At 46.6% G+C, this 14,238-nt stretch overlaps 1 protein-coding gene across 3 annotated transcripts in view; it reads left to right on the forward strand.

Moving 5' to 3' along the window:
- The first annotated feature begins 966 nt into the window (after positions 1–966).
- The window catches only part of NUGGC (nuclear GTPase, germinal center associated), a 30,674-nt gene continuing 17,402 nt past the window's right edge, over positions 967–14,238 (forward strand). For all 3 annotated transcript variants that reach the window (XM_070940177.1, XM_070940179.1, XM_070940178.1), the window contains exons 1-11: positions 967–1,700; positions 2,108–2,333; positions 2,513–2,725; positions 4,014–4,220; positions 4,774–4,955; positions 5,484–5,604; positions 5,913–5,987; positions 6,106–6,225; positions 6,381–6,564; positions 12,421–12,554; positions 13,321–13,521. In XM_070940177.1, coding sequence (XP_070796278.1) covers positions 1,264–1,700; positions 2,108–2,333; positions 2,513–2,725; positions 4,014–4,220; positions 4,774–4,955; positions 5,484–5,604; positions 5,913–5,987; positions 6,106–6,225; positions 6,381–6,564; positions 12,421–12,554; positions 13,321–13,521 — 2,100 coding nt within the window. In that variant the 5' untranslated portion in view covers positions 967–1,263. The remainder of the gene's footprint in view (positions 1,701–2,107; positions 2,334–2,512; positions 2,726–4,013; positions 4,221–4,773; positions 4,956–5,483; positions 5,605–5,912; positions 5,988–6,105; positions 6,226–6,380; positions 6,565–12,420; positions 12,555–13,320; positions 13,522–14,238) is intronic.

Raw genomic sequence — 14,238 nt, forward strand, 5'->3', positions numbered from 1 at the left:
AAGCAACTTCATCAGTGCAGCAAGAGGTAGAGTGGGCTGTCTGCTCTCTGTCAGGGTCTCCTCCCTGCCTTGACGGGGCAATTGCAGCTTCCTTGCCCATCCAGTGCCGGTTCCTGCTCAGCTGCGTGTTGGATACGGGGTTCATGATGAGAAGGCCCTGAACCCCTCCAAGTTTAAAGCAGGGGTGTCCAGCCTTGGCCACCCCTGAATGCTGGGAGTTAGAAGTCCGCAAGTCTTAAAGTGCCCATGTTTGGAGACCCCTGCTTTAAAGGGTTGGGTTTGAAAAACAGATGGGAGAATCAGAATTTCTGAAGCCAGAAAAACGGGGGAGGAGAGAAACTTTAGTAAAGAATTTTGTATCTTCCCCAGAAAATAGAACTTTTTTCCATCAAGATGGTGTTTTAAACCCCCAGGGGAAGAGAGTTTGTACCCTCGATCCAGTGACTGGTTGCTTAGTTTGTTCAGAGCTAGTCCTAGAGGTGGGGGCCCAGCTCTGACCTGAGGGAGGGGTCCTGAGGGCTGATTTCCCACTGAGGAACAACCTGGCATTTGATTGCTATTCCTTTTTCAGCCAAGTGGAAGTTGAGGAAGGGCAGGGACATGCTTTGCATTACTGTCTCTGGCAAACAGGTCTTTTTCTCCATTTTAAAAAATATTCCCACAGATAATATGAAAAGTGCCCCGAGCGAGCCATTCCCCCAGTCTCTGTGGGAATCCAGCAGCCAAATATTTCTGCAGTCAAGTGTGGGTCGTTGTGATCCCCCACTGAAAACAGAGCTGACTGATGAAGAATCTGATGACCAAGATTGCAGGAGAAACGCGTCTTCTCCTCCGCCAGGAAGAAGCCCTGTGGCCTCTGCACAGGCGGGTAACAATCCTGAGGAGGGACCTTCCACCCCTCACCACAATACGACTCCTGCCGAGGGGTCCACTTTGCTCCTGGTGAAGGAAGAACCTGTGCAGGAAGATGAGCCCGCTCTCTGCCCCTCCAAGGCTGTCGAGAGGGGCTCTCCTCTTGGGAAGGACTTTGGCAGGTCTGAGCGTGGGGCAGGACAGGCTGCCTCCCAGGAAGCCCTGTGGATCCCAGGCACATCTGGTTGTTTCCCAGCCACCGACGCCTGCGGTAATCGAGGACCTCGCAGTGCCTTGCCATTGCAGGGTGATGGATCCCTCCTGGCACGGAGTCCCTTGGCAGATAGAAGGCTCCACTCTCAGGCGTTCCAGGAAGAAAATAACCAGCTTTGGCCTCTCCTATCGTATCCCATGTCTTCTCCGCCACCTCCCTTGGTCTCCCGGCATTTGCACGTCCCCAAAACCTCAGCAGACGAGCAGCGCGAAGGACCTTGGCACCTGGCAGACTTGGGAGGCAGAGAGCCTGCCATTCCCTGTCAGTCAGAGGAGGCAGGGCTGGCTGAGCCTTCGGATGCAGAGTGCCTGCGCGTGGAAGCCGCTGTGTCAAGTCCTGCACCACCCGAGTTCAAGGAAAGGGTCTCCCTCTTCAGAGACCCTCCTGCTCGGACAGAGTCCCACAGCAGCAGCTGCCTCTGTGAAAGAGCGGAGAGCCGCAGCCTGACTGAGTGGGCGTCCTCCGAGCAAGACGTTGCCTTCCAGCTGCAGGAGTGCCAGTCGGTGCTGGCAGAAATTCTCAAGGCCTTAAGTTCAGTAGAAGGTGTTGACAACGCCCACGTTGAGAAATGGAGGTACACTATTTTATTTTATTGTTTATTAAAGTAATTTATACAGACCCCCCCCCCCCAACTCACTCTATACTAGCAGTCCCCAAACCTTCCGGCTTGGCAGACCAGTGGGAGAGGGGATGGTTTTGTGGGAGTGGCAGGTGTGCAAGTACGAACAATTTGAGTGGCACACGCCACTCACGCAAATGGAACTGCGAGCGCAAGTGCCTGCCACTTGTGCAGCCCGGTTCTGAACCTGCACTAGAATTCCCCAGCCAGCCAATTCTGGGAGTTGAAGTGCACCTGTCCGAGGATAGTTGCAGTTGAGAAATACTGAGCTAGATAGGTGAGAGAGTGGGAGGGTTGGCTGGGTGGGTGGCGCTAGGTGCCAGTGCATCGCTTGATTCTCCCTTTTCCTCCCCTCCTTCAAGGGACCAGATTGCCGTCCTCCAGAAGGCAACCAAGATGCCCCAGACCCACATAGCCGTGGTAGGGAATACGGGGGCCGGCAAGAGCTGCTTGCTCAATGCCCTGCTGGACGAGGAGGCCATGCTGCCCACCTCGGCCATGAGAGCCTGCACTGCGGTGGTTGTGGAGATCTCCAGGGCTGCAGAGGGCAGCCCGTATGAAGCCGAAGTGGAGTTCCTCTCCCGGGAGGTAGGTGCCGCCGGGCTGTCTCGGGCAGTGCCTGCCTCTCCAGGACCAGGCCATGGGGTGACCCAGCTTGGCAGTGGCCCCTGAGCCTGAAGGGCCTAGAGGAGCCTCTGGGCTTTGCTTGGGCTTGGCCACAGCTGCTCCAGCTGCAGAGAGGGCATCTTGATCCCCTTCCCTCCCAGGAGTGGAATAAGGAGCTGGAGGCCCTCCTGGAGGACATGAAGGACAAAGCCGGCATTCTGAAGAAACGCTGCCCGGACCGCAAGACGGAAGCCGGGGCTGCCTACAGCCGGGTGAAGGCTGTCTACGGGAGAGTGGACGAGCTGGAGAAGCTGGAGGACAAGGAGGGGGTGACCCAACATCTCGGAACGGTCAAACACATTTGTGCCGAGACGGTAAGCAAAGCTGCTGCTGGGGGCTCCCCTGTCCGGCAAGGAAGGAGATGGGCTTTGTGGGAGCAGGCAAGGGTGGAACTTTTGACTTTCATTTCTTACGCATTTGTTTCTGTGACTTCAGTGCCCCTTTCAATCCAACCGATTCTAAGAGGTTTAGAGTTCGAAAAAAGAACCAAAACATGAAAAGGCTACATGAAAAATGCATCAGGATAAAAATTCTTCCAGGAATTCAATCCAGTAATATCTGCAGGGCCGTCTCACTCCTCAGTCCTTAAAACACTCCATGAAAAAAATGCCAGTCAGCCTCCTGAACGTTGCAAGAAACAAATGCCCCTTACAGGACCTCTCGGCCTGTGCCCTCTCTTTGCCCACACAGGACGGACAGCTGCTAGTTCAGGCATCCCGTAGAGCTTGGTAGGTAAAAAGTAGCACCCCAAATTGTGCCTGGAAACAAGCGGGCAGCCAGTGCAGCTCCACAGCAAAGATGTATGGTGACGAAAGTTGTTTTTTCCTAGTATCAAAAGGGAGTTGCAGCCTATATCAGTTGAAGCTACTGGAAGGTCTTTGAGGGCAGCCCCAGCTAGACTGAATTACGGAATCCCAGACATGAAACAACGGGGTGCAAGTGACTCATCACCAGTGCCTGCTGATCTACAAAAGCCCAGAACAGTGCAATGCAACCCCATCCAGAGCTCAGGTTGCAACCCTGGCAGCTCCCCGTTTCTACCTGGCCTTGCCCGCATTTGACCCGAGACGATTCTTCCTTTTCCTGGGCCTGACAACCCCCAGGCACTTCTACGACATCTCCCTTGTGGCCTGGGGTGGAGAGATGCTCCTGGGAATATATATATATATATAAATAAAATGAGATGGGGGAGGGCTGAGCCTTGGAGCGCCAGGTGCTGAAACAGCTCCGGACTTCCTCTCGTCTTCTGTACCACTGTTGACCGGACTTGCCAATTCAGGAAGACGTGGGACCTCCGTGGAAGAGTCTCGCCTCTGCAACAGACCCCCTGAGGTGGTCCCAGAAGGATTCCAGGCTTTCTCAGAGAGACTAAACTGGATGGGAAGCGTGGTGCTTCCTTCATCTAAGTCCCGCCATAGTCAATCCACGAGAGTCACTATTGTGGTTCCTGAACCACGTCCTGGCTGGAACACAAATAAAAAGGGTGATTTTGTACAAAAGTGTTTAAACAGTTCTTAAGCTAAACTACCTTTGCAATCCAAAGGTCTTTTAAAAATCTAAAACCTAACGTCTAATCTTCCTGCTTACTGGCTGGCTTTCTAGGCCGCAGACTTCCGTATGAAAATTGAGAAATTTATCGATTCTCGTACCGACAATTTGCGTGAGATGAAAGGTGGGGAGTTTTGGCCCATTGTGAAGTGTGTGAGGATCCGTGTGGCCAAGGCTGAGGTTCTTAGGACAGGAGCTGTGCTGGTGGACCTGCCTGGGACCCGAGACTCCAACGCGGCCCGGGACACGACAGCCCGAGAGGTAGGCACTTCTCCTGCCTCTTCCCTCTGCTCTGGGGCCGGGGGTGCTTCATCGCCATGAGTGTTTAAGTTCTGAGAAGAGGCTGTGTGGCCTTTTGTTTACGACCACAATTGAGCCCAAAATTTCCGTTGCTAAGTAAGATGATTGTTAAGTGAGTTTTACCCCATTTATGACCTTTCTTGCCATAGTCGTTAAGTGAATCAGTGCAACTGTTAACTTAGTAACGCAGTTATTAGGTGTCTCTGGCTTCCTCGTTGACTTTGCTTGTCAGGAGGTCGCAAAAGGGGATCACGTGATCCCCTTTTGGGACACTGGGACACTGAAACCGTCATAAATTCGAGTCAGTTGCCAATCATCTGAATTTTGATCATGTGACCAGGTGGAATTCTGCAACAGTTGTGGGAAAAAATGGTCATAAGTCACTTTTTTCAGTAGCTTTGAATGGTCATTAAACAATCTGCTGTAAATTGAGGAGTGCCTGTGATTAATTTGGGTGTGGCCAAGGCCAGAACTTTGGGCGTCTTGTAAAAATGGCTTCTTCTCTTTTGTCCAGTACCTGAAGGACTGCCATGCCGTGTGGGTGACCGCCAGCATCACACGAGCCGTGGACGACAAGACGGCCAAAGAGCTGCTGAGCGCCAACTTCCGCCGGCAGCTGTTTATGGACGGCCTCTACGGGAGCCTGGCCTTCGTCTGCACCAAGACCGACAGTTTTAGCATCACAGACATTGTCAGGTGGCGCCTCTCTCTCTCTGCCTGGGGGGGAGGGGGGAGGGAAGCATCTGCCCCCCAGGATACCTCATGTCGTATAATGCTCTTGGGGTGTAAAGGCTGCCTCTGGAGTGAAAGCAGGAAACAGGGTTACCTGTCTATGGAGATTCCCCATCATCCAGTTCAGGCTTTTTTGGGTTAAGGTGCTTTTCCAAAAGGCAACTGGACTTTCTTAGTTCTTTTTCTTGAAAATGTTTTGCTTCTCATTCAAGAAGCTAAACTGAATTTTGAAATCTGAACTTTTTGAGAACTGAAGAAGCTTCTTGGATGAGAAAGGAAACATTTTCAAGGGGGAAAAAAACTTAAGAAACTTCAGGTTTACCCTGTAATGACCCTGGGATGGCTGGCTGTTCTGCAGCTGAGCCTCCATTGTGGGCTGAGCAGAGGATGCCTTAAAAGGAGGTGGGGGGGAGGTTGGGGGGGCCCTGGGCTTGGCTGAGAAGCTCCTAAAGCAGAATTCAGCAGAAATATTCCTTCCCCCAAATGTTGCAGGGACCTCAACTTACAAGATAAGATTCGTCCCCTAGAAGAGGAATTGCAAGAGCTGGAACATCAGAGAACTCAAGCGGAAATAGAGAAGAAGCACCTTTACGCACAGCTGCAGCAGCAACAGGTATTTGCTATCTGTCCCCTCCTCCGTGGTCAGCATGCAGCCGGACAGTCTCTGAGATACGGCCAGTGGATAGAAACGGTGGTTTGCTCGGCCATCAGTTCCCGGCTGGCTCTTCCTCCTGTCGCCCCTCAGGGCCAATTCAGCTGCCTGTGGACGTTTCCTCACTAGGGCGCTTCAAGCCGTTCGCATTTAAAGGTGGGAGGGGGGGATCTCACAGGGTGCCTTTTACCATCCCCAAAAGAAATGCACTTTTTGAGCCCCGCTCAAGAATTCTGGGCCCAGCTGCAAATGACCCTCTTTCTGTGCAGCCTTTGAGAAGGGGAAGTGTGGCCGGAGATTCCGTCTGGCTTCAAAGACATGACATCCTGGAGAAGGAGTTCAAAGTAAGTCTCCCCCCCCCCCCTCCCCTCCCAGCTCCAGGAGATAAAAATTAAAAGCCGGGTGGTTTTCCTCCCACAGGATGGGAGTGCTCAATTTCTCCCTCTGCCCTCCCTCCTCTAGATCTGTGCCTTGCAGAGGGAGAAGGACGCCAGGCTCCGTGCCATCAGCCTGATCTGCGTTCAGGCCCGGAATGAATTTTCCAAGCAGCGGATTTTGATGGATTTCAGCGCTGGTCTGCAGGTAAGAAGGCTCCGTGCTGGAGGTCAGGAGGATCTGCCGCCTGGCACGGTCACCAAAGCTGTGGCGGTGCCCCTTGCCACTCTCAGCAGCCTTGTGGAGGGAGGCACCTTGTCTCGATCGGCGGGTAAGAGCGGGCCACGTGTGGTCTTGTGCAGGAAGTGTCCAGGAGAGCCGAGGGCGAAGAAGATGGTGAAGAAGAGATGGAAGAGGGGGACTCGGCTGGAGAGCAGCCTGTCAGTCTGGAGGTTTTCACGGTCAGCTCTACGGAGTATCTCAAACTTGGTGGGAAGCTGCTCTGCAATGGTCAACCTCAAGTTTTCCATGATGTGAAAGACACAGGTATTCCCCGGGGGGGGGGGGGGCGGGGTTGTGCAGCGCTCTGTACATGGTTTGCAGAAGGATTTAGTACTTAGGGATTGTAACAGCAGAATCCTCTGGATCTGCCTGTTTTGCTACCATCTCATTCTCAACTGATCAATCAGAATAGAGCTAGAAGAGACCTTGGAGGTCATCTAGTCCAACCCCCTGCCCAAGCAGGAGATCTTATACCCTTTCAGACAAGTGGCTTCCCAGTCTCTTCAGTGATGAAGCACCCACAACTTCTGAAGGCAAAATGTCCCACTGGTTAATTGTTCTTCCTAATTGTTGTCAGGAAATTTCTCCTTAATTCCAGGTTTGCTTCTCCTTGATTAGTTTCCATCCGTTGCTTCTTGTCCTGCCTTCTGGTGCTTTAGGTGTGAATTAGCATTGAGGTCACATCTTTAAATTGCTTTTGGTTTTATTTGGCAAATGCCCAGAATCATCTGCAAGTTGGCAGCCAGAGAAATTCAAATAATAAATCACCTGTACTGCATACGAAGGAGTCAGATATTAGTCAACAATTAAGAACAGTCTTCGGTTCAGACAAAAGGAAAGTGTGCTCTCATTGGGACACTAATAAAGCACCAAATATCTACTGGATTAAATGTGGAATCCTTTGTCCTCTCTCAGCATGATTGTTTGCTCACAGACATTTCATTACCCAACTAGATAACATTGTCGGTGTGAGGGGGTGTGGGGTTTGCTCCTCTTTATGTACCTCAGCTTGCCCTGCCAGTGTTGGTAGAGTTGTAGAGTTGTGGTTTTCTCCTTGATGGTTCCTGGATTAGAGCATTGTTTCCTGTACCTAATTATCTTGTCCCATTCTATTGAATTTGGGTGTGTTAATATTTCTGTAGGGGAAATCCAAATTGGTAATTTTGTATAACGGTGTTTTTTAATTTTAGTCCAAATCAGTAGCAATGGATTCCTTAATATATATCTTTTAAAATACCCATGTATTTTGTATTGATCATCCCACAGGAATGCATGCCATCCCACTTGCAAGTCATGCCCTTCAATTACTAATATTCTTTGATTTTTCAATTCGACCCATTCTTTCAACCATACTAGACTTGCCGCTTGGTAGTATATCTCCCACTCAGGCAGTGCTAGTCCTCCTCTATCTTCAAAATCTTGCAAAGTTTTTAATCTGATTTTAGGTCTTTTTCCCTGCCGTTTAAATTTTGTAATTGCTTTGTTTAATGTATTGAAAAAGTATCTAATGTCACCGGTATAACCTGGAAGAGGAATAAGACTGGGCAGGATATTCATTTTAATCGTGGCAATTCTTCGCATGAGTGAAATTTGTAATTTTTTTCAGTTATCTAAATCTTTTTTAATTTGCAGTAATAATTTATCATAATTGTCGTGTTTAATTGAAGAACCTCTTGCGGTGAGCCTGATGCCTAAATATTTTATTCTTTTAGTTGTTTGAATCTTTGTTATACATTCCAATTCTTCCTCTTGTTTTTTTGTAAGATTTTTAGTTTTAATAATTTAGATTTATTTTTATTTATTTTTAGTCCAGCCACTTCACCAAATTCTTCTATTCTTTTTATCAAGTTTGGGCCTGATTCTAAGGGTTCTTCCACAATAGAAACCAGATCGTTGACAAAGGCCTATAGTTTGTATTCTTCGTTTTTTATCTTTAGTCCTTTTATCTCATGGTCCTCTCTAATCCTTTTTAAAAGCTCCCAAACAATGTCGACTGGCGGCCCCCAGGGGGAGAGCCTTCTCTGTGGGGGCACCTACGATCTGGAACGAGCTCCCCCCGGAGATACGGAAGATTCTGTGCTTAAGACGTTTTTATTCCATCAAGCTGGCCTGACCTAAATTTTTCCTCTTTTTAAATGGAAATTTTAAATTTGGTTTTAACTTATTGGGGTTTTAAAATTGGTTCAGCCAAATTTATTTAATTAGTTTTATCTCTATTTTAAATTTTGTATCTGTATGTTTTATTTTATGGCTGTTCACCGCCCTGAGTCCTTCGGGAGTAGGGCGGTATACAAATTTAATAATAAAAAAAAAATTTAAAAAAAAAAGCGATTCTAATGATAGTATAAAGAGAAGTGGGGAAAGTGGCCATCCTTGTCTCACCCCTTTTGTTATATCGAAAATGTAAGTCATATCTTCATTAATAATCACCTTTGCCGTTCGTTTTGTATATATTTTCCCAATCATATTTTCAAATTTGGTCCCAAATTCCATAAGATTTAGTTGTTTGGTCATAAACTTCCAATTCAAGTTGTTGAATGCTTTTTGGGCATCAAGGAAAACCAGTGGAGCTCGCTTTTCCGGGTGTACTTCGTAAAACTCTAGGGTATTCATTATTATTCTGGTATTATTTTTAATTTGTCGGCTTGGTAGGAAACCATTTTGGTCAGAATGTATATGTTTATTTAGAATTGTTTTTATTCTTTTGGCTATAATTGACATAAATATTTTGTAGTCTGTATTTAACAAAGAAATGGGTCTATAGTTTTGTATTAATTGATGATCTGAATCTTCTTTATGTATCAGAGTAATTAATGCTTCTGTCCAAGTATTTGCTATATTTGCTTGTTCTACCGCCTCGTTAAATATTTCTAGCATTAACCCTCCTATCAATCCTTGGATATTTCTATTTAACTTCACTGGTAGTCCATCTGGGCCCGGTGTTTTGCTATTCTTTTGTTTTTTCATTGCAATTCCAAACTCTGTTATTGGTCGGTTTAACATTTCTTGTTCTTTTTCTGTTATTTTACCTATATGTGTTCCCTCCAGATATTCCTCAATCCTTACTTCTGTTATCTCTTCCAGTGTATATAGTTTTGAAAAGAATGTATGTATAGTTTGCTTTTTTTCTTCTCTGTTGTATTGGGTTATTTCTTTGTCATCTTTCAACTGGTAAATCGTTCATTTATCTTTCCCCTTTTTTAGTTTATAGGCTAACCATCTACTTACTTTATTTGCGTGTTCGAAATAATTTTGTTTTGCCATCTTTATTTTCTATGCCATTTCTTTTTGAGTTATTAAATTTATTTTATGTTTAACTATCCTCCATTCCTCTTTTATTTTTTTATTTTGAGGATCTTCCTGCAAATTTCCTTCTAGTTTTTTAAGCTCTTTCTGAAGTTCGTCCTGTTTGTGTTTTCTTTCTTTCTTTTTTCTTGCATTATAGGCTAATTTTAATCCTCTGATATATGCTTTTAACATATCCCAAAGATTTTGAATTGACGTATTTTCCTTTTTGTTTATCCTGAGAAATATTTTCAACTCCTTTTCCAGCATATATTCTGAATATACTCTTTATCTTTACATATATTTTGATTGACTGTCCAACTTTTATATTTTTTTTTTGTCCATTCCATTCTATATTTATCGGATTATGATCTGTCCATTCATTAGTTCCTATCCCTATTTTTCCCAATCCTATTTGTATCTCTGCTGTCATCCAGGCCAAATCAATCCTGGACCACGATTGGTGCGGGTGGGAGTAAAATGTATATTGTTTTTCTTCATTGTGTGTTTCTCTCCACGCATCCCACGGGTTTAATTCTGTTGCCATATAAAAAAATTATTTGGGTAAGATCTTCTTTTTTTTCCTATTACTATTATAGTCTTTTTTACTATCTACTATAGCATACCAGTCTGGCTTTCAACGATGGAAGCACTAATACACCCAAAAAATTTTAATACAGGAATTATTGTTAGCAGGGGTGAAATCTAAAAATTTTTTGCTACCGGTTCTGTGAGTGTGGCTCAATTAGTGGGGGTGGCTTGATGGTAAGGTGAGTGGGAGGGCGTGGCTTGGTGGTAAGGTGGGCGTGGCCAAGTCAATGTCACTTCTTTGCCCTTTTTTAACCTACAAAACGCAACACAACACAACTGGCTCACCCACAATGTAAAAGCTGTGCTAGACCCAAAATGGCCCCTGCAACAAGCAGGAACCTCACACAGCCACAAAAAGCCCAAAAAAACAACTTTCACACTTTACACACACAAAATTCCACATACAGCTTTGTGAAATTTTATGTGATTGTGTAGTTAGAGTGAAACACTATAGAAACACACTGAATCTCAGAAAGCTGCACAAATATTTTATTTTAATTTATTTTTATTTTTATATAAAAGCAGCTAAATTTAAAACTTCCTAAACTTTAAATGGCTAGGTCTAAAAAAAAGAACAACTAAAAAAAAAACCAATTAACTATTTTTTTGAAGCTCCCAAAGGGGAAAAAAACTTACCCAATTGAACAGGGGTCTCCAACCTTGGCAACTTTAAGACTTGTAGACTTCAACTCCCAGAATTCCTCAGCCAGCTTTGCTTTGCTGGCTGAGGAATTTTGGGAGTTGAAGTCCACAACTCCCTGCCTGCTTGATTGCAGGCAGGGAGATTCAGTTGCTTGCTGATGCAATCGATTGCAGGGATTACAGCAAGGCGTTGTGATCAGCAGCTAAAGTAAGCAAGCTGAGGGGGGAAAGGGGAGGGATTTTTGCTACCGGTTCTCCGAACTGCCCGCCACCATCGCTACCTACTCGCCCGAGCCAGTCCGAACCGGGAGCATTTCACCCCTGATTGTTAGACATAAAAATATTTTGACTGAAATGGGGGAGCTCAAAAACAAGCAAGAATTAGAAAAACAGGGGATCGACATGGCTTGGTATATACGACTGCAAATACAATCTTGGTATGAAAAAGATGCCAGTTTATATGGCTTTTATATGGAGTTGACAGAATTAAATAAGATACTAACAGGAACAGAAGGGAGGATGATAAAAAAAGCTATTTACTGAGTATTAAATTAGAAGAAGAAAAGGTGAAGGAAATAATGATAGCCTGGGCAAAAAAATTTGGTTATAGGATAGAACTAGCAAAATGGCAACAATTATGGGATAGAAATTACAAACGAAGATGTTTAAAGATAAATCAGCTAAATGTTGGAAATGTATTGGTATTAAATTAAGAAGAATAGGTTAAATAATGAATATGATTCTAAATTTTAACTGTTATTGCACAAACATTGGTATCCAGATGACACACTGTTTAATGGAGAATGGATTATTTGTATTAAAATAAAATTTAAAAAAAATTATTTTAAAAAAATGAAACATCTGAAAGCAAACAACCAAAATCAGAGAGCACCAAGGACTCCAGGGTTCAACCCTGAACTTCAGAGAACCTCTAGAACAGGCATTCTCAACCTTGGCAGGTTTAAGGTAAGTGGACTTCAACTCGCAGAGTCCCAAAGTCACGGGTGGTTGCGGATTCTGGGAGCTGAAGTCCACATGTCTTAAACTTGCCAAGGTTGAGAAAGTCTGTAATAGAATTGAATAGAAAATATGGAATGGAATAGAATAGATTTTTTTATTGGCCAAGGGTGATTGGACACACAAGGAATTTGTCTTGGTGCGTATGCTCTCGGAGTACATAAAAGAGAAGATATGTTCATCAAGAATCATAAGGTACAACACTTAATGATAGTCCTAGGGAAATAGTCAATATAAATCTTAAGAATACCAGCAATAAGGTTACAGTCATAAGTGGGAGGAGATGGGTGAAAGGAACGATGAGAAGATTAAATTTCTAGAAGTTTCTGCACATAACCTTACACAATATTAGGAACCAGAAAATATAATTTGTTGGGGATGAGATGTTTCCATGGCAAATGGGATGCATCAGCAGGTTTCTTGTGATCTTCCAAATAAAACCTTCAATGGTTCAACGCAGCCTCTTTCCTAGAGGCTCTTGCAGCCTTTGGACCATCTCACCACTTGATCTTTTTGCTGGGGCTGCCAGGAAGGTTGGCAGAAGAGCTGGGCTAGAACGAATTCCCCCTCCCTCCCTCCCTCCAGAGATTCCTGCGTTGAAGAAATTTGCGATGGACACAGCGCTGAAGCACAGCATGGTGGCAACAGAGAAGGTCATCCGGGACGTGGCTCGTGTCCTAAGCCAAATGGTGAATTATCTCAACAGCCAGAGAACAGAGGTAGGAGCAGCACTGAACACGCTCCCTTCCAGGAGAAATTCAGCAGTCCAAATCTTGACTGGAAGATAACAGAATAACAGAGCTGGAAGGGACTTTGGAGATCTTCTAGTCTAACCTCCTGCACAAGCAGGAAAGCCTATACTCGTGATGGCGAACTTATGGCACGCGTGCCACAAGTGGCACGTGGAGCCATATCTGTGGGCACGCGAGCGTTGCCCTAGCTCAGTTCCAGCGCACATGTGTGCACCAGCCAGCTGATTTTCGGGCCTTTCGGGCCCACCAGAAACAGGGCGCTTCTGGCCTCTGGATGGCCTCTAGGGGGAGCGGAAGGCCGTTTTCGCCCTCCCCAGGCTCCTAGAAAATCTCTGGAGCCTGGGGAGGGAAAAAACGGGCCTTCCGTTCCCACCGGAAGTCGGGAAACGGGCCATTTCCGGCCTCCGGAGGGCCTTGGGAGGGGAGGCCATTTTCGCCCTCCCCAGGCTCCAGAGGCTTTCTAGAGGCAAAAAACAGGCCTTCCGGACCCACTGGGCCATCACATGCCAAAAGCGGGGGAGTGCGCATCCATGCACGGAGACAGGGCGCATTAAATTATGGATGTGGGCATGCACGTGTGCGACCCCCCACTGCACTCCCCCCCGCTTTTGGTACGCGACGGCAAAAAGGTTAGCCATCATTGGCCTATACCATTCTGGACAAGTGGCTGTCCAGTCTATTCTTAATTCCCTCTCCTCCTTCTTCCTTCCTCCCTTCCTTCCCTCCCTCGCAGGCTGCTGCCCACCAGGCCCAGGTGCAGGAGATGCTGCAGCAGGCCTTGCAGGGCCTCCCTGCCCTCCTCCAGGGGGTCCTCACTGCCAGCTCTCAGGACCTCCGGCATGCCTTTGAGGCCCTCCTCCTGGGCAGCCTGCAGAATGGCGCTGAGAAGGCCAAGCAACTCTCCGAGGTCATTGCCAAAGGCTGGGGCTCACCGGTAAGTGCTTCTTCGCCCTCAAAGGCCGTCTGGTCAGAGCCCCCCTTTCTTCAGGGATGCAGCCCCCTCCCAGAAAACAACCCCGGAGCAGCCGGCAGGGGGACCCTTTCCAAACATGAATGAAAGGGCTGCTGCTTCCCAAGAAATGATCCTGGAGCAGGCCCCGGTTAGAAGCCTTCCGGGATGGTCCATAGAGGACCCTGCATAGAATTGGGAGGACGTGATTCATCTTAGGAATCTGGGATGGTTTTTAATCTGTAGAATAGAATAGAGCTGGAAGGGTCTTTGAAGGTCTTCCAGTCCAGCCCCCTGCTCAAGTGGGAGACCCTATACCGTTTCAGACAGGTGACTGTCCAGTGTCTTCTTGAAAGCCTCCAGTGATGAAGCTCCCACAACTTCTGAAGGCAACTTCTGTTCCATGGGTTGATTGCTCTCACTGTCAGGAAATTCTTCCTTATTTCTCTCCTTGGTCAGTTTCCATCCATTGTTCCTCGTCTGGCCTTCAGGTGCTTTGGAGAATAGCTTGTGGCAGCCCCTGGAATACTGGAATGCTGCTATCATGTCACCCCCTAGTCCTTCTTTTCTCTAGACTGGCCAAACGTTCTTCATGTATTTCAGTCTCCAGGCCTTTAATCTTCTTAATTGCTCTTCTCTGCACTTTTTCCAAAGTCTTTTTCTGGTGTGGTGACCAAAAGTGGATGCAGTATTCCAGGTGTG

The sequence above is a fragment of the Pituophis catenifer genome, unplaced genomic scaffold, assembly GCF_029215685.1.
Source record: "Pituophis catenifer annectens isolate HBS135680 unplaced genomic scaffold, rPitCat1.0.hap2 SCAF_3, whole genome shotgun sequence".
NCBI lineage: Eukaryota > Metazoa > Chordata > Lepidosauria > Squamata > Colubridae > Pituophis > Pituophis catenifer.